General features: G+C 37.9%; 1 protein-coding gene across 1 annotated transcript; it reads left to right on the top strand.

Annotated features, from left to right (window-relative positions):
* Window positions 1-4,620: 4,620 nt before the first annotated feature.
* On the top strand, window positions 4,621-24,073 carry zgc:174356 (uncharacterized protein LOC100137120 homolog). Its single transcript, XM_051867079.1, is given in 7 exon segments — window positions 4,621-4,868; window positions 8,490-8,774; window positions 8,776-9,238; window positions 10,159-10,256; window positions 15,257-15,395; window positions 19,773-19,856; window positions 23,913-24,073. Coding segments are annotated over 7 exon segments (1,347 nt in total). The 5' UTR covers window positions 4,621-4,751.
* Window positions 24,074-25,675: the final 1,602 nt, after the last annotated feature.

The following is a 25,675-nucleotide window of genomic DNA, read 5'->3' as shown; positions in this document are numbered from 1 at the left end:
TCACAATTGTGACTATTTCTCACAGTTTTGACTTTATATCTGATGATTGTGATTTCATTTTTCAAAATTACAAATACATACTTTATTTCTTGTAATTTTGACTATTTCTCAGTTATATCTGACTTCATATCTCACAACTGTGAAAATATTTCTCACAATTTTTACTCATAATTGCAACTTCACACTTTATTTCTTGTAATTACAACTATTGACCATAATTACATATTTATATCTCACAATTGTGACTATTTCTCACAATTTTGACTTCATATTTGATAATTGTGATTTCATTTCTCATAATTGCAACTTCACACTTTATTTCTTGTAATTGCGACTATCACAATTATGCATTTTTATCTCACAATTGTTACTATTACAATTTTGACTTTGATGATTGATTTTGTCATAACTGCAAATTCATACTTTATTTCTTGTAATTGTGACTTTATTTCTCATGATTGTGCATTTAAATCTCAATTTGACATCATATCTCGCAACTGACATTATTTCACACAACTTTGACTCATAATTGCAACTTCATACTATATTTCTTGTAATTGTGACTATTTCACAAGATTGTGCATTTATATCTCACAATGTGACTTCATATCTCACAATTGCAGTTATTTCTCACAATTTTGACTCATAATTGCAACTTCACACTTTATTTCTTGTAATTAAGACTATTCATCACAATTACACATTTATATCTCACAATTTTGACTTCATATTTGATAATTGTGATTTTATTTCTCATAATTGCATATTCATACTTTATATCTCACAACACTTCTCAATATCAATTACAAGCAATTATATCTCACAATGTGACTTCATATCTTACATTTGTGACATTATTTCATACAATATTGACTCATAATTGCAACTTGATACTTTATTCCTTGTCATTGCGACTATTTCTCAAGATTGTGCATTTCTATCTCGCAATGTGGCTTCATATTTTACAATTGTGACTCTTTTCCTTATACTTGCAACTTCATATTTTCTTTCTTGTAATAGCAACTTTATTTCTCACAATTGTGCATTTTTATCTTACAATGTGAGGTCATATCCCACAACTGCAAATTTATTTCTTAACTTAAGGTGAGAAACGGAAATTGCAATAGTCTTTTTTCCCCCCGTTGTGACGTATATTTGAGTGAAACAGCTTCTCGAATAAGAAGAAATTTAGGACGGGACTTGATTTTGTCCATCAGGAATTGATTGGATCGATTAGAGATGACGTTGCAAGAGGGAGGGGAGATTCTTTTGATTGAAGAAAAAAAAAAAAAAACCAACAACAATGGGTTAAAACAACCCAAATGCTGGGTTTGTCCATTTTCAACCCAACTTGGGTTGTTTTTAACCCAGCATTTTTAGAGTGTACCTTTTGAAACAGCCATCACGCCTATAGCACACTACATATAAACAGTGCTGATTCAGATCCTGCAGTTATACATGAGAAATGTGGAATAGAGGTGATGTACATCTGAGAGTATATGTAAACATGTGCATATGCACAGTTTAAGCATACATTATGTACACAGCATGACACAGCACACTCACATTCGACAAGTATTGTGTTTTTCAAGCTGAATGGTGTTTAACGATAAACATTATTAAACATTTGAGCAGGAACAGAGGCAGTATTGAAGAAGACAGATCTATGAGAGTGCCGTATGATAGACCAGTCCAACGAGCAGACACAAATAAGACTCCTCAGCCAGCGTGCCTGTGTAAATATTTGAACTCTACCCAGCAGATATCAGGGCCTCTAGAGAGAAAGACACTAGTTCAGGTGAGAAAGGGTTCATTCCCATACTGCATGCCTGCTGCCTCTGATCTCTCCCGCGGCTCATGTATTCACGCTCTGCATACGGATTGGAGGTACAATAAGTACATAAACAGAAGAAATCATCAGGAGGACTGTGAAAAATATCTGTTATTGAATCACAGAGATGACTACTAAAAATAAAGGGTCATTTCTGAGGGGTAATTTTGTTTTTACCATATGACTTTTTTAATTACAACTCTTATATTTTAATTAGCCCATGTGTTTTGTGTGTCGGTGTTAAGACTGTTATAAATGCTTAGTTTTAATTTAAATGAGATCTCTCTATACACTGCAAAACATATGTAAAAAAATAAAATAATAAATTAATTCTAGCGAGTTTTGTGCTTAAAGGGTTAGTTCAAACAAAGATGAAAATTCTGTCATTGATTACTCACCCTCATGTCGTTCCACACCCGTAAGACTTTCGTTCATCTTCGGAAATGAAGATATTTTTGATGAAATCTGAGAGCTTTCCGTCTCTCCATAGACACTTTGATGCTTCAAAAAGTTCATAAAGAGATGGTAAAACTAATCCATATGAATTGAGCGGTTTAGTCTAGTTTAAAATTGTCTGAAGAAACACAATTGCTTTATATTCACATTTTTTTTCCACAAAAGGGTGATTAATCGTGATTAAAAAAAAATTAATCTATTGACAGCCATTGTACAAACTAAAATGTGTAAAAGAGCAATACATGTTTTAAAGGGGACAAATCATGAAAATCTGACTTTTTCCATGTTTAAGTGCTATAATCAGGTCCACGGTGCATCTACAAACCCAGACAACGTGAAAAAGGACAACCCAGTAACTTTGTTTTGGCAAGCCTTTCTCTGCAAGCATGAGAAAAAACGAGCTACTCAGATTTCGCTCCACTTGTGACGTGGAAAGGGGATCTTATTATAATATTACCGCTCCTTAAACTGCACGTTTCCACCCATGGCACCACCATTTTGTTTTCGCAAGCAACAACGGTGTACCAGTTCTAATGCCATGGTCAGTCAATTCAAGGGTCAATTCAATGCTGGATAGAAGGTTAACATGACGGCACATGCTAGTCGATGAGTTGAATCAACTCCACAGCAACTACATAAATGTATCCACTAACCATTCAGAAACGTCCAGTTTCATTCTAAAAGTTGTAACTTCTTCCTGAGTCTCTCCATCAGTGTCGACTCCAGTTTGAACAATGTAAGGCTGAACACCGTTACTGACAATCCTCATTTTGGCTGCGTGAGATTCTCCAGCTTTGTTGTTGTTGAGCAACTGAAGCACAAGCTGTTAAAGCTCCGCCCTCTTCTGGAAAGGGGGCGGGGAGCAGCAGCTCATTTGCATTTAAAGGGACACACACAAAAACGTCTTGTTTTTGCTCACACCCAAATAGGGGCAAATTTGCCAAGCTATAATAAATGATCTGTGGGGTATTTTGAGCTGAAACTTCACAGACACATTCCGGGGACACCAGAGACTTATAATACATCTTGTGAAAAGGGGCTCAATAGGTCCCCTTTAATGAACAATTGTGAGGGTTATTCATATTTATCGCTCACATTTTTAACAATTTATTATTCAAAGTAAAACTTAAAGACAAAAGTAAAAGAAAAGTAAAAGAAGTAAAAGAGTAAAAGAAGAATTATATGTAGGCTACTGGCAATAACTGAAGAGGAATAAAATAAAGATTAAATACTTAAATATGTTCATTCTACAGTACATATAAACAAGTACATATAAAATCATCCAAATATGTTTAAAACATAATAAATAAAATCAAAATGTTTATTTTAAAGCCCTTTGTGGGAATCCCAAAGCTGTCAACTGTGGTTGAATGAGGGGAACATTTGGGCTAGTTTTCATTTCTTTTGGGCAGGTTTTGAGCCAGCTTTGGGCTGGAAATATTCCTGAGACCTGGCAACCCTGGACTTAGATAGCAGGGCCTCTGAAAATGATCTTGGACAAAGGGAGTCAAACTAATGTTTTAATGTTACTAGTTCATACTATACTCTAAAAAAAAAAATGGGTTCCAAAGTTGGGTTGGAAATGCTAGTGGTTGGGTTAAATGTTTTATTTAACCCAACTATTTGTCTGGCTTAAAATTAACCCAAATAGTTTGGATATTAAAAATCAGACACATAATTACTAGAGGCAACAATAATAATCAAAAGGTGAACATTTATTAATAAGCAATTTAATAAATGATTATTGTTTAATTATTATTTATTAAACTTAATAAATGTTAATTTCCAACATATTTTGGGTTCATTTTAAGCATCAATACAGTCATTTTTAAACAACAGTTGAGTTAAATAAAACTACCCAGCACGTTGGGCAAACATTTAACCCAACTGCTGGGTTAAAACAACCCAATTGCTGGGTTTATTCATTTTCAAGCCAACTTGGGTAGTTTTTAACCCAGCATTTTTTAGAGTGTACACTCTTGCAAAATTATACAAAGAAAGCTTTGACAGGTTGTAGGTGAAGTACTGAAAATGAAAATTGTCATTGCTGTGCATCAGTATTTGCTGCTATATCAGGAAATGGCAGCGCCGTTCAAAGGAAATTTCACTTCGCAAGTTTAACATTCTGAAAACACACACTGCAGAAAGAAGAACAGTATTCTCACATCTCTTTGTTTTCACTGGGGAAGTGTGAATCTGTGGGGGATGTGTTCATAGGGCAAATAAAGGCCAACCACTTTTACAAGCACTAAGTAGACCAATTCCTGATAAGAGAATGTTGAGAGAGACAGTTTCCTCCTGTTCCAGCTGACATGCATGTGACTAACTTTACAATGCGTCATAACAAGAAAACTCTTCCCTTGTCCACTATTCTGTTTGGACAGTATGAACAATTTACATGGGTTTACTCTACCCAACACAGCTTTAATATTAAGAGACTGTATCTGTCACTGCATAGCTGAATATGTCGGCATGGAAAGAAAAACTAAGGAGCGTTGTTACAGTGGAGCCAGTGATTTTCCTCTACATGACCAGCACGTTCATTCTAACACCTGCATATCAACAGATGATTATCATAAAGGTAAAAGAGCTGCTACTTCTGTGATTTAAAGCAAGAGAAGTAAAGAGAGAGAGAGTGAAAGGGAGAGACATTAATCAAGTCAGTCCGGTGAGTCAGTGTTTTGTTCTTTGAACTGAAAAACAGGTCAGCAGGGTCCAGTTCTAGTACACAAAACGGAAATGCCCGAAGCAGAACCACGGAGCGCTTGGAGAATAGCAGTGGAGCTCGAGATGTACTCAAAACCCAAAACTGCAGCAGGCATTAATCAAGCCGAACCGGCCATGACAGTCCCAGAGCAAAATAACAGGCGCTGCGATCACTCATGGACCAGATTAAACAATCGCTGACAGTCATTAGTCTGTATTCTGTTGCTGAACTTAAAGGGAAAGAGAAAAACCCAAAAGAGAAAATTCTGTCATCATTTACTCACCCTCATGTTGACGCCTCAAGAAACTCAAGAAACCTGTGCAAGTTTCTTTCTTCTGTTGAACACAAAAGAAGATTGTTGGTAACCAGACAGTTGACGGTAGCCATTGACATCTGTAATAGGAAAAAAATACTATGGAAGTATTCAACTGTCTGGTTACCAACGTTCTTCAAAATATCTTCTTTTGTGTTTAACAGAAGAAAGAAACTCATATAGGTATGGAACGACATGAGGGTGAGTAAATCCCTTTAAGGATTTCAGGAACTACCCTTTAAACATTGACTATGCTTGAGAAACTTCAGTATCTTGATTTTAACCTTGTGCTATGTATGTGGGAAATTTTAATTTTTTGTAAGTTGACGTTACAGCAATGTCCAGCGATGTGACATACAACACCTGAATCTTTTTTAAATAGCTTTTGCTATTTTTTTAATAATTAAATTAAAACCTAAAATAATCAAGCGACTACATGGGGTATTTGTATTTGAAAATGTTAAAAAATTAATTTGTCACGCATTAGAAATAAACAAGCGATGGCAAAAAGATGATTAAAAACAAATCCAGCCACTCTCATGTCCTGATCCCGTTTTCCATTTCATTTTAAAAACTTTTTTACAGTAAAAGTACATGTATTACCTCATTAAAAATAACCATGTTCAACCAAGTTAGTTTAATTTTCTTTCCGTCCATTGACAATAATGCAGATGGAAATTTTAAGCCACATGTGACAACAGGCCTGTTGTTTTAACAATATAATATCTCATTATAATGGGAAAACATATAGTATATAATATAATATGTCATTATTATGGGGAAAATATATTGTTTTAAAGATACATTATCTCGTTATTATGAAAAAAACATTGTTTTAATGACAACTTTTCATTATTATGAGAAAATATGCCCTTTAAACAAGAAAAATGTTGTTTTAATGACATATCTCATTATTATGACATAATTGTATATATTGTATAATGCGCCACCATAATATATATATATATATATATATATATATATATATTTAAATTAATGATATTTTTTATCACTTCTATATCTACCTATGTATCTATCTATGTATCTATCTATGTATCTAACAATCTATCTATCTATCTATCTATCTATAATCTCCTAATGAATATTGAACGGAGTGAATTTGTGCTTTTAAATTCCTTTTTGTATTTTTTCTTCTTTGTTTGAAATAAATTAGTTTTTGTGCATTAATATTAATAATTAATTAATATTTATATCTTATGTCCAAAAAATAAATGAAAAGCATCAAAGTAAAATAGTGAGGGGAAAAATGCAGGAAAAATAATATGTGAACTGTGAAGACATTTCTATGAATATAAATAATGCAGTGAATATATGCATTTGCTTAAGGGTGACGCTTTCCAAAACACGCAGCTGTTTTTAGTTCCTGCTCTTGTCACTTTGCTTTTTTTTTTTTTTTTTCTGAGCGAGTGTCCTTCCTTTCCTCTCTCCTTTAAATTCTCTTACCCTTCCAATGAACTCTGCGGCTCCACACATAACAGCTCTCAGAAAAATGTGGATGAATAGATCATATGAATGAGCACAACTCCATGCAGTGAAAACTGTTCAAAGATTAAAGAGGGTCCAATCATTTATTGCAAAGTGCTCATTTACGCCACTCTTAATGGCCTTCATCCTTGCCATTTGCTCCTTGATATCATCATATTTGTGAGGTTGCGGTTCGTAAGATTCCCCGAGGCTTGTTCTTACAATAACTGAGGGCGTCCCCCGGCGCGATGAGTTACTGCTCGGGTTGTGCATCATTCCCATAATGCCTTAGAGCATCATTACTGACACTGAATGAAAAATTAGAGAAATGGAAAATCCTCAAAGCTGACCTAAGAAGCAATAACTGACTTTCAATTTTAAAACATTTGATCCAACCAAAAAAAGGGCTATTAAATGTCAAGCGCTTGAGGTGGCTACTTTTGTACAAAAGGTCCACCTTAAAAATAATACTGAGCTATTTTTAACAAATGTCCTGTCATCTCATCTAAACATGTTATGAAGACTTTTGTTCACTAAATTTCCAGGGTTTTCAGAAGCAGAAGTCATCATGGGTTAACTTCTTTAGTGGAATCTGCAACAAATATAATTTTTGCATGACGTGACGGGTCATTTATTTGTCCAAAGGCTTTAATAATAATAAAAAACAAAGATATGACATCCAAAGTATGTAAGGTAGTACAACTAGATCTCTTTTATTGAATCCAAAAGTTTTTAATTATATTTTGCTACATATAAAGGTATTTTAAAGATTTTGAAGTGTCAAAAGGTCATTCGGTTTAACCATCCAAAGGCCAATACAGCCATTTCATTTGTGATTAAAATATCTTCAAATGTGATAAATGTATATTTTTATTTATTCTGGCATGATTTTATAACATCATATATTAACATAGTGCAAAATGGTATTAAAATTATGTGTAGAAGTCGTTCCTTTGTTATGAGAAATAATGTCCGGAAAAATTAATTTCATTGATGTCATTCGTAGTAACCAATATAAAGGGACCATTTTGGATCAAGTCATGCGGTCAATATCATGTGACAGGATGTGACATCATTCAGACACCTGCAAAGGACCACATGGTCATGAAGGAAAGTAATTAATTCTCGTTTAACTATTTGAAAAATTTATATTTTTACTTGCTCATATGCATGTCCCGAAACATCAGGTCATTCGGTACAACCGCTATAAAACATGGAAAATGTTGTAATATTTTAAAAACTTGTACTAAATATAAAATGTTTGATTGTCCTTTTGCTAGCTAGCTAGATATTATCATTGTTTGAAAATATCATCATTCGGTATAACCAAAAGTGTCATTCGGTAAAACCGAAATTCTGGTTAAACTGAATTACTTTTTTAGTGACAAATTTTGTCAATCTTGTAAAAAATGACAAAAGCAGTGTTAATTGCTTATAAAGACGACAATCTCTTAATAAAACTTAATTAATTATATCTCCATTATGTTTTTTTACACTTTTAAAAACCTTATTCGTCAATGACCTACTCCTTTTTGCTACATACCGATTGTTCAGCTGACGAAACCTTTTTTTTTTTGGTAAGAATAAAACTTTTAGTAAACAAAAAGCTCAGGGTCATTTAGATGTTGTTGTTGCAATGCGGTGATGCTTAAATATTGATATTTTGAATAATTTTGAATAACTTTTTTCTTTTGAAGGTATGTCAACAATTGCTCAAGAATGACACTATCTGCAGTAACCCTGAGCACCACAAAGGGGACGAGGAGGTTCAGACTTCAGCCTCCTACATCCTGCTTATGTTTAACGCCACCCTCAGCCTGGTCTCCATCCCTCCCGCTATAATGCTGGGCTCCTGGTCTGACCGCGCTGGCCGTCGGTGGGTAATGGCGCTCCCGTCTCTGTTGTCCCTGCTGAGTGGAGGGTTGCTCTTGGCTGTAGCCCTGTTGGAAAACATCAGTGTTTACTGGACCCTGATGGCTGCCTGCCCTAACAGGCCTGACAGGTGGCCATGTCTCCATTTTCCTCAGTTCCTTCAGCTACCTGGCCGACTTGACCATGGGCTCCAGCTCCAGTCGCACTTTACGTATGGCAGTGGCCGAGTCCATGATCTTCGTTGGTGGCATGGTGGGCTTCCTGCTAGGTGGATTTTTGGAGCAGGAATTTGGGCCCAAGGCAGCGTTCGAGGCCTACATTGGCTGCCACGCTCTGGCATTACTTTATATTGTGCTTTGGCTGAGAGACCCTTCGACGGGAAAAAATACATGTATATCTGCCTATAAAGAGGGTACAGATGAGCAGTGTTCTCCGACAGAACAGTCTAGGCTGTTCATCCTAAAGTACGCCAAGCTGTCTTTCAAAGCAATGTTCAAGAGGAGGTCAGGGCAGGAGAGACTCAAATTGCACTTTCTCATTCTCTGCACCTTCATAAATAACCTGGTGGCTGTTGGTCAGTGCACACACACACACACACACACACACACACACACACACACACACACACACACACACACACACACACACAGGCATTCCTATCATTATGAGCACATTCCATATGGCGTAATGGTTTTTATACCGTACAAACGGTATATTCTGTCACCTACCCCTACAAGGTCAAAAATTACTGGTATTTGTGGGGACATTATCCCCATAACTTAGGGAATACCAGGTACACACACACACACACACACACACACACACACACACACACACACACACACACTATAAATCATGTTAATATATTAAATAATTACACACATTACAACAAACAATCAAAACACTTATTCTTGATTTTATACATTCACCAATAAAGATCGTTAAAAATACATTAACTTAAAGTAAACAGAGTTTGAAATTAAATATTTATGAGATAATGAAATAACAGTATAAACATTCATTAAAAAAAAAAAAAATAAATAATTAAAAAAATAGTTGTTTTTAAGTTGGCAACATGTGCTCCAACTCTGAGATGGCTGTAATGAATGATCAGTGCAGCTAATACCTGCCCCGTGGTGGAGTCGGCTGTTTATGACGATAATACTGCTGATCCACTGCAGGGAGGCTTTACAGCACTCAATCTGAGGACTGTCACTCCTCAGGACAGAGAGAGAGAGACGTGGTGGTGTCTACAGATGTCTCTGCACGTTCCATAAATTCTTAAAATGAGTTATTAGTGGTCTTAAATATTAGCATCTTTAATTTTGTCTAATTTAATTGTCGTTATTTTTATAGGCACATAATTAACGTTCGATCATCTCATTGAATTACACACTGTATTGCTTTGAAAAACATTGATCTTTGAAAGTCATGCCAATAAAGAGTTGGAGAGAGAGAGGGGACATTAATAATAATGTGCATTTGTCTCTGCAGGGGATCAGTCGATCTTGCTGTTGTATTTGATGTACGAGCCTAGAGAGTTCACAACTGCCCTGTTTGGGGTGTTTAACTCTGTGAGGATGCTCTTGTTGGTAAGTGGTCTTGTTTAATGCAGTAATGCTTTCTCTGATGACTCATGTCTCTCAGCTAACTCAGAGTGGAGATCAGCGGATGTCCTTGAAATGCCACTAAATCTTTCGACTTCAGGCTCAAACAGCAATGGCCATTGACTGGACACAGCTGTGTATCTTTGCTTGCTCTTCATTTGATTCTCTTCTCTGCTAGACCACGCAGCTGAGCACACACACCCCTTCGATAACCAAATGAGCATATTTCTTCAATATTATTTATGAGATTTAGTCAGAGAGGAAATGATGGGGTGAAGATAAGGGACAACTCTGAACAGACAACACAGATCCAATATCAGTATCAGTCCATTCAGCTCCATTCTGTGACACTGCAGTTCTGCTTCATATGAGCTGCAGTAATATAATGGGACAAAGGAGCATATACATTCACATGCTGTAAAAACAACAATGTAGTGCATTGTGGATTTATATCCCGCAATTCTGACTTTATAATTCACAAAAACGCAAGGTGTAAACTTGCAATTATGAGGAAAAAAAGTCACAATTATCTTCAGTGGTGGAAACAAGCTTCCATTTGAACAAAATATATCATGCTGTCTATTAAAATATTAAAGGGTTAGTTCACCCAAAAATGAAAATGAAATCCCATTTTTACTCACTCTCAAGCCATCCTATCTTCTTTCAGACAAACACAATCGGAGATATATTTAAAAAAATATATATCCTTGCTCCTCCGAGCTGTATAATGGTTGTGTGTGTGTGTGGCTTTTTGAAGCCAAAAAAAAAAAAGAAAGTGCATCCATCCATCATAAAAGTAATCCATACAGGGGTTAATAAAGGCCTTCTGAAGTGAAGAGATGGGTTTTTGTAAGAAAAATATCCATATTTAAAACTTTATTAAATAATAACTAGTTTCCGGCAGACAGCCGTACGCATCGATTTGCGGTGGAAGAGTGTCCTCTGATCGACTCGTGATATAATGACGAACACGAAAGCACAGAGCAAAACAAAACACAGGTCATGAATTTAGAAAACGATCATTTTTAAAGAGAAATGCCAGAGGATTTCAATATAAGAGAAGAGGAGCTTGAGTTTTTGCCCAGCCTAATTTGTTTGAACCGCGAGAGGTCATCTAAGCTTACACTATTCCTACCTCCTGCGTCATACATCGCTTTAGAAGTTACTCATTTGACACCAGTCGACTTGCGCAGTATGTGTACGGACATCTGCCGTAAGCTTATTTGAATTTTTTCTTCCGGTTTCACAGACAAGGCTTAAGTTAGTCCTAGACTAAAATGCATGTTTGGGCTTTTTTAAATGAAAGCAACTTGCTCTGACATATCTTAAAATATGTCAGTGTCATTGTTTTGTCTCAAGATGCACACTAGTAATGTGTTTTTCTAGTCTACGTTTATAAAATATACTTAAATGCCCTAATTGAACTAAGGTCTAATCCTGGCTTAGTCTAAGCCCTGTCTGTGAAACCGGGCCATAAAGTTTTAAATATGGACATTTTTCTTAAAAAACGCATCGCTTTGCTTCAAAAGACCTTAATTAATCCCCTTTTTTTGGGCTTCAAAATCTGGCCCCCATTCACTACCATTATAAAGCTTGGAAGAGTCAGGATATTTTTAAATATATATGTAAAATCCCTTTAAAGGGATAGTTCATCCATAAATGAAACTGTTGTCATCATTTACTACATCATTTAAGAAGATATTTTGAAGAATGTTGGTAACCAGACTTCCATAGTATGTTTTTGTTTTCCTAGTTGGGTTGAAAATGGACAAACCCAATGATTGGGGTGTTTTAACCCAGCGGTTGGTTTAAATGTTTACCCAACCTGCTGGGTAGTTTTATTTAACTCAACTATTGTTTAAAAATTACTGTATTGCTTGCTTAAAATGAACCCAAAATATGCTGGAAATGAACATTTATTAATATGTTTAATGAATGAACATTTATTAACAAGTTCAATAAATAATGATTAAACAATAAACATTTATTAAATTGCTTATTAATAAATGTTCACCTTTTGATTATTATTGTTGCCTCTAGTAACTATGTGTCTGGTTTTTAATTTCCAACCCATTTTTAGTTCATTTTAAGCCAGCCATATAGTCATTTTTAAACAATAGTTGAGTTAAATAAAACTACCCAGCACGTTGGGCAAACATTTAACCCAACCGCTGGGTTTGTCCATTTTCAACTCAGCTTGGGATGTTTTTAACCCAGCATTTTTTAGATTGTAGTGTACATTTCTCATAGACAGCATGAAATGAAGCATATTGAACAAACAATAAGACAATACTGCAGTATGTTTTTTGGAGAGGGGTGTAAACTATGTAAAACTATGTGAATTATGAGTTTTACTATTGATTACCCTCGCCAAAAAAATCATTGTGCTGTTCCTTCACTGTGGCATTAGCTGAAAAAGCTCTGCAGTTTGAGACCGTCTGTACAGCAGTAGTGATGGGGAACGGGTTGAAGGCCGCTTTGTTTTTGTCGCCTGTCATTGGGAACTCTTCTTCTGAGCAGGTCGATGCTATGTCTCAGAGTGACACTTAAACAAAGCCTGCCAGTTAAGGAGCACCCTTCCTGATTGGAGAGGTGCTGGCTCTCCTTTTATACCAGGGTGCACCATTGGGGCTCCAATCGCTTGGCTGCCTTTTGTGTGGAAGCCGAAGGCATCGATCCTGATGGAACCTATTATACACTCTGTCTGTAGGGGATGTCAGCTAGAGAACCGCCACCCGATACGTGAAGAAAAAAGTTTTAATTAACTGCAATTGAAAGAGTCAATTGAGGGAAAAAAAAGACATACAAAGAAACTTTTTTAAATACAAAGGCATCGCGGAGGGGAGCTGATCTTGTGCTTCTAAAGATCTGAGGCATCAAAATGTTGGCAGGTCTGGCTGGTGAGCACATGGCTCCGCACTCGCAGTTTTTATAAATGGCTGCAGGGCTGGAATTGACTTGTAATTAGGGTGGCGTGGAGTGGGTGAGGAATTATTAAACACTCCAGGCTCTAATGAGTTGATGAAAGTAAAAACACGGAGCGTTGACCTTTTCCGTGGAATGTTTATGCATTCCCATTATGTTTTCTGCTGCGAATCAGAGGCGGTGGCAAAGTCTGTTGACACCGGGCCCTCGCCAGGCAGGCAGGGTAATTAAATCAGAACTGTTTGCATGAGCAGGCAGGGCAAATGAGTCACGCCGCACCTCACGTGTGTTCGCACGCAAATGTGGATGCAGGTGAGTTCGCTTTCAAGTGCTCTCAGACGTTCTGAGTGAGACAGCCTGACTGTTTTTGACACTGTTTCATCAGGCACAAACCCTGAAGGTTAATTAATGCACTGGTTATGTTTAGGCGCATCTGAGAGAATCTAAATATTTATGGGCTTTGTTTTTATACAAGCTGAACCCCAGAAGTGTCTAGTGCTCATGTATTCTAGTGCCATGCTTATGCATTTCAGATATTTTGCAGTTGTTATATTACATTATTCGACATCAGCATCATTTGAACCATTTTGAATTATACATAGGATCATAGTACCATCTAAACGATTGGTGATAACATACAGGTGAAAAAATCCATCGATTTACACAAATCTCTCTTGGCCACCTAGCAAATATCGAGAAAACCCAAGTAAACACCTAGAAATGTGCTACAAATCACTCAGCAAATGCATAGCAACATTATCGCAAATACAGCTCATTCCTGGGATTTGGTAACATTTCAACTTGGATTTTGGACAAACTTGGAAAAAAAAAAACCCTACATATGATTAATTTTCTTCATACCCCACTTCATTAGGCACATATTAAACCTCCAACAAAAAAAAAAACAAAAAACCTTACATTATTGCCAAAAATTATAGACAGCGCACATTTTGTTAAATATTTTCCAAAGTCCAAATTCAGAGAAGTGCCTCAGGGAAATGACAAAATTCTTGGTGCAAGATAGAAATAAGACATTATGATAAAAAAATATTTAAATGCAATATATAATGGACATTTTTAAGTATTGTGAAAAGCTTTTTATTTAATTTTGGTGAACCACCACTTTAAAAAGTCTGGGGGGGCTGAAATATTACCGAATTACCCATACATATAATACCCTAACTTCCCTTACTCAATATGGTCTAAGCCACAAATGGTCACAAATGGCTTATCTGTATACCTGGACATTTTTTTCTGAGAGGGAACGGTTCACTGGTATAAAAATAATGACTCTAGTCACACCTTACAGCTAAATTAGCCAATCAAATTTTTGATGGATAAATGAAAGTCCCGCATTATAGGAATTTCACGTGAGGGACTACACAGATTTCACAAGTTGGTCATACTTGATCTGCTCTGTTTTAAAGTGACTTCTGTGTGAGCTTTGCTTCATACATCATTACACTGTTGACAATGGACCTTTTTTCACAACAATTTCACCATATGCTAATTTGACCGTACCTTTACACTTAAAGGGTTAGTTCACCCAAAAATGAAAATTCTGTCATTAATTACTCAGCCTCATTTTGTTTCAAACTTGTAAGACTTTCGTTCATCTTTGGAACACAAATGAAAATATTTTTGATGAATCTGAGAGGTTTCTGTCCCTCCATTGATACTCTACGCAACTGACTTTTTTAAGCCACAGAAAGGTAGTAAAGACATCATTAAAGTACTCCATGTGACTCCAGTGGTTTACCCTCAGTTTTGTAAAGCAACGCGAGTGCTTTGTTTGCATGTGTCGTAGTGCTCTCGTTCTCTATACGTAGATCTTAAAGTGAAATGAATTTAGGTAAGCTAACAGTGAACCCATAGCTGATTAGATAATAATGGATCCCTGTTTAGCTTTTGTTCCATTTACACTCTTTGCTCATTTTCAAGGCATTTAAACACAATAGGGTCCTTCAGTTATAATCGACTTAGCTTCAACCAAATGATGCCAGTTTTTTTTTTTTTTTTATCCCAGCACAAATCTAACCTGCTGTGATGCTCTCTGGCAGGGCTTTGGTCTGCTGGGTCTATTTCCCGTGCTGATGAGGTGTATTAAGGAGATGACTTTAGCAAAACTCAGCGCTGTGTGCAGAATCGCCTCTTACGTCCTACTCGCCCTCTCAAACAACACATGGATGGTCTTCCTTGGTAAGTTCCCATCACTCATAATACTCATTTAAATGATGTATTGACACAATGAAGCTCCTTGCAAAGTTATTGTGCATGAAGAATGATCCATAAAATCATTATGTCAAGTTAATTTTGCAGTAGGGTCAATGGTGTGACGCTCATTTATTTTGTCCAGGCCTGTTAATTAATTTAAAAAAAAATGCAGTTTATACATACAATGACTTGAATACACATCTTCCATGATAAGCATGTTGTTGGTTTCTGAATTAAAGGGGGTCTTGATTACAATTTCACTTTTTTAACTTTAGTTAGTGTGTAATGTTGCTGTTTGAGCATAAACAACATCTGCAAAGTTACGACACTCAAAGTTCAATGCAAAGGGGGATATTTTCTTTTACAGAAATTGCTTTAAGGACTTTCACGGGTTAGTGACATCACAAACCCCAAAATTTACATAAACCCCGCCCCTGAGAACACGCAACAAAGGGGGTGAGGCCATGTTGGGCTGCTTTAGAGAAGAGGAAGAGTTGTTGTAGTAGAGTGTTGTTGTCATGCCGTCATTTTACACCAGACTGCTTCACAAACGAGAGTCAATTCAACACTGGATTTGCACAAAAGATTAACATGACGGCACATGCTAGTCGATGAGTTGAATCAACTACACAACAACTACATAAATTTATCCATTCAGAAATGTTCAGTTTCATTCTAATAGTTGTAACTTCTTCCTGAGTCTCTCCATCAGTGTCGACTCCAGTTAGAAAAATGTAAGGCTGAACACCGTTACTGACAATCCTCATTTTGGCTGCGTGAGATTCTCCAGCTTTGTTGTTGTTGAGCAACCGAAGCGTGAGCTGTTAAAGCTCCGCCCTCTTCTGGAAAGAGGTCGGAGCAGCAGCTCATTTGCATTTAAAGGGATTAAATACACTTACAAACAATGGATCGTAGAGCATTTTGTATTTTCAGACCCCCGATGTATGTGGCAAGGTATTCGCTCTATTGTAGACTTTAAAACAACTAGTCCAGTGCCTCAATCCTGTACTGCCACTATGCCCGACAAGTTTAATCACTTTTATGCTCGCTTCGACCAGGGTAAGAGAGAGACCATACCAAAAGCTGGTGAACTGCATCTTTCACTCTCCTCTACCAAAGTTTATAATATCTTGAGCAAGGTGGATGTAAGGAAAGCAGCAGGCCCGGGTGGAATACCTGGGCGTGTGCTCAGAGTCTGTGCAGAGCAGCTGGCCGGGGTCTTTACTGATATTTTCAATCTGTCCCTGGCTCAGGAAGTTGTCCCTTCCTGCTTTAAGGCCGCCACTATTATACCAGTGCCAAAGCATTCTACTGCATCAGCCCTGAATGACTTTCGCCCAGTAGCACTTACCACCATCATTGCTAAGTGCTTTGAGAGACTGGTTTTACTACATTTGAGAGCCAGTCTTCCCACAGCCCTGGATCTTCACCAGTATGCCTACCGTACAAACAGGTCAACGGAGGATGCCATCTCCACAGCACTCCATTCTGCTTTGACCCATCTGGACAGTCCCAATTCTTATGTAAGAATTCTGTTTGTTGACTTCAGTTCAGCGTTCAACATGGTGATTCCTTCAATGCTGGTCTCTAAGCTTAGCCAGTTAGGGATCAGCACTCCACTTTGCAATTGGACGCTGGATTTTTTGACTAACAGACGCCAGGCTGTTAAGCTCGACAACCTCTTGTCTTCCACTCTCATCATGCACACTGGTTTGCCACAAGGCTGTGTGTTGAGACCTCTTTTATATTCTCTCTGCACTCATGACTGTGTCACTGCATATGATTCAAACACCATTATCAAATTTGCTGATGATACTACGGTGGTTGGCCTGATCAGAGGGAATGACGAGACAGCCTATAGGGCTGAGGTCCAGTGCATGATTGGGTGGTGTGCTGATAATAACCTGGTACTCAACACCCAGAAGACCAAGGAGATCATCGTGGATTTTAGGCGAACTCAGAGTCAGGCACATGCCCCCATTTACATCAATGGGGTCACAGTGGCTTCAAGTTTCTGGGGGTTTACATCTCTGATGATTTCACCTGGTCCCTGAACGCCCTGAAAGCATAACAGCGGCTTTATTTCTTGTGGAGCCTTAAGAAAGCTCAACTTTGTCCCAAGATATTGGTCGACTTTTATCGCTGTACTATCGAGAGCATATTAACTAATTGCATCTCAATTGGTTAATATGACAATTGTTCAGCATCAGACCGTATAGCACTCCAGCGGGTGGTGAAAACAGCCCAGAGTATTATCGGTATTCAATTACCGTCAATCGAGGATATCTACAGGAAACGCTGCTTGAGAAGAGCGAATGCCATCATTAAAGATGCATCTCATCCTAACCATGGCTTGTTCTCTCTTCTTCCACTGGGCAGGCGTTTCAGAAGTTTACGGTCCCGTACCAGCAGGCTCAGGAAGAGTTTCTTTCATGAGGCTGTGACTCAGCTGAACTCTCAGCCCTGAGACACTATTACCATTTCACACTGTATTTTAGTAACGCTTACATTCTGCTTTTAGCATCAGTTGAAAACCTTCCAGTGTTCATATAATTTATTTATATAGTGCATTCATCTAATTGTACTTATTTTTTTTAATGTTTGTTTTTTTCTTGCACTATGTGGAACAATTGCTATTTTATTCTGCATCCTTGCTGGATATTAACTGTATTTCATTGGCTTTGTCTTCGTACTTTGGCTCAATGACAATAAATTGAATTGAATTGTAAAGGGACACATAAAAATGGCATGTTTTTGCTCACACCCAAATAGGGGCAAATTTGACATGCTATAATAAATGATCTGTGGGGTATTTTGAGCTGAAACTTCACAGACACATTCTGGAGACACCAGAGACTTATATTACATCTTGTAAAAGCAATCCTGTTTAAAATTCATTTTGATAATTTCTTAGGGGTTTAAAGTAAAAAATGTCAGGGTGATTCAACTGTCCTGATATCATATAATAAAGAAAAAATCCTCAATAAAAATATGAAAGTAGTTTGTTTGGCATAGTATTTTATTATTATATTAAAAACAGTGATATAATTTAATACTGTAATTATTTTTAATATTAAATATTACACTACCATCCAAATTTCTTTAAAAAAAAAAAAAAAAAAAGAAGAAATTAATACTTTTATTCAGCAAGGAAGCATTAAACTGATCAAAACTCATAGTGAAGAGATTGATAATGTTACAAAAATATATATATTTTTTTATTGATTTGGTAATGATGTTGTGGTAGATACGTGATTTATCGTTTTTACACAGTAAGGTTTTACTCTCGGAAAAATCAAGATGGTTATAAACGGCACAACTGACCCTATTTCAAATCTGTCAGCGAGCATATCAAAGCACATCTCTCTTCCCTAAAACAATGTAGATTTCTTTTGTCAGTATGTGACATGCACAAAGCAAACATTTTCCACTCGAGGCCTGACAGTCTTCACTTGAGCTGACTGTTTTAACAAGACAGTCAAATGGGTAAATGCTCTGGACAAAAAAAAAAAAAAAAAAAAAAAAAAAGTCTACCAGACTTTTTATGGTTCACATCCTCACTGCTGTCTGAACTCACTGCCTTGTTCCAGTGGGGTTACACCTCCAAAGAAGACTTCTCAGAGTGGTAAGTAATGATAACATTGTGCCAGCCTTCATAGACTGCTACTCTCAGGGAGAGACAGCCGGATCTGCGTTAATACCATTAATTAAATAAATGGTAGTGGAAATTGTTATTCTAATCGATGTGGTGGACTAAAGCCATTTAAAGGGAGCAGAGTGGCGGCTCTGATGAATAATCAGCGGCAGGGAGGGTGGAATTTGCATGCTGGTCTTTTCTGTTGGCTGCGATAATGAGGGGCACAGCGGCGGCACACGGGAGTCATAACCTCCATTCTGCTATAGTACAGCGCATGTGTGGCACACACACACACACACACAGACGTGTGCACAGATACACTCCACCGCATACGCATCAACGCAAATGCAGAAAATCTTTTGTTCTCTCGAGGATCTGCTTTTCTTGATCATGCGTGATCAGGCTGCCGAGACGAGCGAGTGACTTTACATTCTGAGCTATTAGGAAAAGCCCATGCTCTGTAATCACAATTACCTCTCAGAATTTCATGCATATAGATTAAGCTCATGAATTATTGAATATTCCATTTAGATTCACTTACACTTCAGAACTGGTTAGCATTCCTCTAGTATCACAAGATTAGTTATTTGTGGCTTGTGTGTAACTTTAAGTAATGTTTTGCTGTGTAAGCTATGTTTAAATATGTAGGTCTATGTAGTAATTATTATTGTTTACTATTAATCTCTACAGTTTTCTGAAGTGGTATTTGTCCTGCGGTTTTGCAGTTGCTGTAGTCGGTGCTCCAGCTGGTATCAGCCAAGCAGTGATTCGTTCTTTGTCTTCTGCCATCGTGGGACCTGATGAACAAGGTACTGTGTTAAAAATTCATGTTCACACACAAGTATCATATTAAGACAGAGAGAAATCAAAAAGGTAGAAAAAGAGAGAGACGCACCACGAGCAAGAAGGTACTACACGTTTGATGGTACTGCCATGTTTTTTTGACATGGTAGGATGGTAAATTCCTGATTTTTAGATCGATACCATGGTAAAATTATGGTTTATGAGTAGTCCTTTTGGAAATTAATGTATGGTGTTGGTAGTAAGACCACAATAACCACAATATTTTTAGATACATACCTTACTAGTACAATTTTGACTTGGTAGGGTGGTAAAATTATGTGTGTTTTTTTTTTTTGTTTGTTTGTTTTGTTTTGTTTTGATAAAAACCATGGTAAACACATGGTTTTGGATGGTCCTTATAGAAATAAACTTATGGTGTTTGTAGTAAAACCACAAATTTACTACAGTAACCATATTTTAACTATGATTAAAAATGGTAATTTTACTATAGTAAAATAGGGAGATACCATAGCAGCATTATGATTTATTTTCACTATGATGTCAAGCTTTTTTTTTATACCATGGTAATACTATGGTTTTAGGATATGGACACAGCACACACATATTTTTAGGCATGGTAGCATGGTAAAATTCATTTTTTTTTGTTTTGTTTTTTTTTTTTTTTTTTTGGGATAGTCCTTGTGGAAACTAACCAGTGATATTCGTAGTAAGACCACATATTTACTACAGTAACCATATTTTAACTATGATATTTGCTTTATAAACTTTTGTAATAAAAATTATAATAATTCTGCCCAAAAACATGGTTACTATAGGTTTACTATAAAAACACCATGGATAATTTTACCATAGTAAAATAGGGAGATACCATAGCAGCATTAAGATTCTTTTTTCACTATGGTGTCAAGTTTTTTTTTTTGAAACCATGGTAATTTCCTATGGTTTTAGGATATGGACACAGCATATTTTTAGACATGATAGCATGGTAAAATCTTGAACAAACTCAATGAACCAGTGGTATTTGTAGTAAGACCACATATTTACCATTGTTTTACTACAGTAACCATAGCTTAACACTATGGTACTTGTAGTAAAACTATGGTGATAAAAATGATAAAGTAAAAAACAAAACAGTTTCACTATATTATGTTAATAAACATGAACTATTAAAAATACTTTAACACAGTAAAATCATAGTTTCTGGATAGATAATATGGTAAAGAATTGTTCTGAAACACCATGAATCTAGTAATCATTCAGTACCATGGTATTTACCTATTATCTAATACCATTACAGTGTTTTCTGTGAGGGTGTGATCCATTGCGTAATATGTGTACATGACATCATTGCTTTCTTCTCCCTGTTTGATCAACATGCCCACAAATGAGCTGAAAAACCCTCAGGAAAGTGTTTTGACCTTCACTATGACAAATAGATTTGAGTCAAGCTTTTCTTCAAAATCTTTACTTTCTTTGACATTTGTTTCTGCCTGATAACGTAGCTAAAAGCCCCAGATTTAATCTCCATTGTCCTTTCACAAATCCTTAATGAGAGGCATCGCAGTATGCATAATTAACTGGGAAGCTGAACGCCGGCTTTCTCAAAAATCAGAATTATCAAACTCGGCTAAGTGGAAAACAATGCAAGAGGAACAGGGCAACAACAAAAAAACATCTCGAAAAGACTTTCATATTCATATCCACCCTGTCTCGTTTCCACTCACATAAGCCAAACCGAAAGGAAATATCCATTTAGTTTGTGGACACAAACATCTTTCTTCCCATTACTTTTATTTATTTTCCTGTTGATGCAAGAGTGATACAACTGTAAAAGGACATAGTGATGACAGTCCATGCCCATCCATAAACGCACTGTTTTCACTGTGCGAGTTGCCTCTTTCCACTTTGACAGCCGTTTCCTCTGCTTGTGTCTTAGATTGCATGTGTCACCGAATCTATTGCAGTTACCAGTCATTCAGGGGCTCTCACACGACTTCTAGCTCCGGCGAAGATCAATAAGTATTGCATGTTCCAGGCACTTACGGGCTGCCCCGACGCTCCCCGACTCATTCTGCTCCAGTTAGTCAGAGCAGTCACGAAGTCCAGCGTAGCTCAGGGAGATATTTTATCAAAGTGGATCAAACCATTATTCATGGCAACAATCTACTGCATAGACCTCAGTTTCCACGGCCATTATTCTTTTATTCAGATAAAATCATGGGTTAGGAATTTCAAGTGCATCCACAGCATATTCATGAATCTGTATACTGGTTTTATCCACAACTGTTGAGATATCTTTATCAGTTAATAATTGTGGGTCACAGACTGACTAATTAAAAAAAAAAAATATATAGGGGTTTCAATGTAGGGGTAATTGTTGGGCGTCACTAATATTAAAATAATAATATAATCCATCCGTCTGCTCACCCATCCATCCATCCATTCATCCATCCATCCACCTATCTGTCCATCCGCCCATCCGCCCATCCATCCATCCATCCATCCGGCCATCCGTCCGTCAAGTCAAGTCACCTTTATTTATATAGCGCTTTTTACAATGCAGATTGTGTCAAAGCAGCTTTAGAGTGATAACTGGTATATAATTTTGGCTGCACAGCAGCTCTTAAAATGCTGTCAGTGTAGGCAGATGCAAAGCACTGTTGAATATCAAATGTCAAGTGTCCCCAACTAAGCAAGCCAAAGGCGACAGCGGCAAGGAACCCAAACTCCAACAGGTGACATCAGGTGGCAAACAGGTGGCAAACAGGTGTTAAAATGGAGAAAAAAAACCTTGGGAGAAACCAGGCTTAGTCGGGGGGCCAGTTCTCCTCTGGCAAACAGTGCTTCCGTCCGTCTATCCATCCATCCAGCCATCCATCCATCTGCCCGTCCATCTGTCCATCATCCATCCATCCGTCCGTCCATCCATCCATCCATCCGTCCGCCCATCCATCCATCCATCCATCCATCCATCCATCATCCGTCCATCCATCCATCCATCCATCCATCCGCCCGTTCATCTGTCCATCATCCGTCCGTCCGTCCGTCCATCCATCCATCCATCCGCCCGTTCATCTGTCCATCATCCATCCGTCCGTCCATCCATCCACCCATCCATCCATCCATCCATACAGCCATCCGTCCGTCCATCCATCCATCCATCCATCCATCCACCCATTCATCTGTCCATCATCCGTCCGTCCATCCATCCATCCATCCATCCATCTGCCCATCCATCCATCCATCCACCCACCCATCCATCTATCCATCCATCCATCCATCCATCCATCCATCCATCCATCCATCCATCCATCCATCCGTCCGCCCTTTTTTTTAAATTCATGTGTCCTCGTAAACTCTAATTAAAATAATGTCCTCTCCCTCTTACAGTGACATAAAGACTATTGCAACTTCTGTTTCATGCTGACTTTATCTAAGCTTTATTGTGTTGTGATTTCCCATTTGTGTTTCTAAAATGATTCTTCATCTCCTTATATTAGTATTTTGATGAAATACAAAGTTCTGTCATGAAACTCTAGATGGCACAGGCTAATAGGTCCTTAACTCAACCTGCTTGCAATCTCATCGTTATCTATAGGGCACAGCTGATTGGTTCCTGCTGTATCAGCAGTCTATGACCTCGCTGCTCAAACTTCAAATACTTGGTCAGCGTTTGCTGTAGCAGTTGCAGCATGCTTTCAGAAACCCTCTTCCCCAGCTCCACCTGTATAGATCTGCTATGGGTAATTTATGTATGCTATATTGTACGGCATGTCATATTTACTCACAGCAGTGTGTTGTGTATGTATTGGCCGTAGCATATCAACACTGTCATACCCATTACCATGCCAGACACTCTGAGAGGTGTTATGACAGAACTAATAACTTAATAAGTTAGAGGGACTGAAATGCAGGAATTGGACATAAGATTTTTTTAATGTTTCTTATTTTTTAAGCAAATTTTACTCTTTATTTCCCACCAGCCAACTCAGTCTGGTTCAACTGAATTTCTCTAGATGTCTGTTTTAAGTCTTCATTGACTTGAATTTTGATGTCCTCAGGTGCCATGTTCTCCTTCTCTGCCTCAGTGGAAGCGACCTGCATCCTTATTGCTGCTACGATCTTTAACGGGCTGTACCCCCTGACCCTGCCCACTTTTCCTGGGATGCCCTTCATCATCATGGCGGTCTTCATGCTCATCGTGCTCATTCTCTTGCAGTAAGCTAATCATTGTTTTATATGTAAACTGAATATGACTGATTGCAAAATTCCATATATTTTTATTATTTAGTCTATACACCATACAAAAGAAAGGGGTTGGTAAGATTTTAAAAAGTCTCTTATGCTCACCAACACTGCATTTATGTGGTCAAATACATTAAAAAACAGTAATAATGTGAAATATTATTACAGTTTTATACACTGATGAGCAAAAACATTATGGCGAGTCACAGGTGAAGCAAATATCATTGATCATCTCCTAATAAGGCCACATATTAAGGTCTGGGATGATTAGATGGTAAGCAAACAATCAGTTCTCATAATCAATGTGGCAATGAGACTGAGTCAGAGTAACTCTAAAATGGCAAGGCTTGTGGGGTTGCTACCAGTCAGCAGTGGTGAGAATTTAACAACAGTGTCTGAGGAGGGACAAACCACAAACCGGCGACAGGGTGTCGGGCGCCCAATGCATGAGGGCAACAAAGGCTATCTCGTCAGGTTTGAGCAAACAGAAGGTCTACTGTGGCACAAGTCACAGAAAATTTTAATGATGATTATGGGAAGAATGTGTCACAACACAATGCATCACACTCTGCTGTGTATGGGGCTGCACAGCCACAGACCAATCAGAATGCCTATGTTGACCCCTGTCCACCATTGAAAGCCTACAATGGGCTCGCGAGCGTCGGAACTGGACCTTGGAGCAGTGAAAGAAGGTCGCCTGGTCGGATGAGTCCTGTTTACTTCTACATCATGTGGATGGCCGTGTACATTTGAAATTAATAGTTGAGGAACATGATGAAAAGTTCAAGGTGTTGCCCTGGCATTCAAATTCCCCAGATCTTAATTTAATTGAGCATCTGTGGGATGTGCTGGACCAACAAGTTTGATCCATGGCAGCTTCACCTCACAACCTACAGAACTTGAAGGATCTGCTGCTAACATCTTGGTGCCAGAAACCACAGGACACCTTCAGGGGTCCATGCCTAGGCGGGCCAGCACTGATTTGGCAGCACATGCAGGACCAACAGCATATTAGGCAGGTGGTCATAATGTTCATTGGTGTATATTCACCAGCCACTTTATTAGGTACACCTGTTCAACTGCTCGGTAACGCAGATATCTAATCAGCAAATCACATGGCAGCAACTCAATGCATTTAGGCATGTAGACATGGTCAAGATGATCTGCTGAAGTTCAAACTGAGCATCAGAATGGGGAAGAAAGGTGATTTAAGTGACTTTGAACATGGCGTCATTGTTGGTGCTAGACGTGCTGGTCTGAGTATTTCACAATGCATTTAGGCATGTAGATAGGGCAGTTGTGGCCTAATGGTTAGAGAGTTAGACTTGTAACCCGAAGGTCGCGGGTTTGAGTCTCAGTACGGCAGGAAATGTAGGAGGAGGGGGTAAATTAACAATGCTCTCATTTCCCACAACTGAGGTTCCCTTGAACGCCTAACCCCCAATCATCCCCCAGGCGCTGCAGCAAAATGGCTGCCCACTGCTCCGGGTGTTCATTCAACACTCACTGCTGTTTGTGTGCACTTGGATGGGTGAAATGCAAAGCACAAATTCCGAGTATGGGACACCATCCACAATCC

This window comes from Ctenopharyngodon idella, chromosome 17, assembly GCF_019924925.1.
Source record: "Ctenopharyngodon idella isolate HZGC_01 chromosome 17, HZGC01, whole genome shotgun sequence".
NCBI lineage: Eukaryota > Metazoa > Chordata > Actinopteri > Cypriniformes > Xenocyprididae > Ctenopharyngodon > Ctenopharyngodon idella.
The sequence above is the reverse complement of the archived record's forward strand: the minus strand, read 5'-3'. Positions and strand labels throughout refer to the sequence as shown.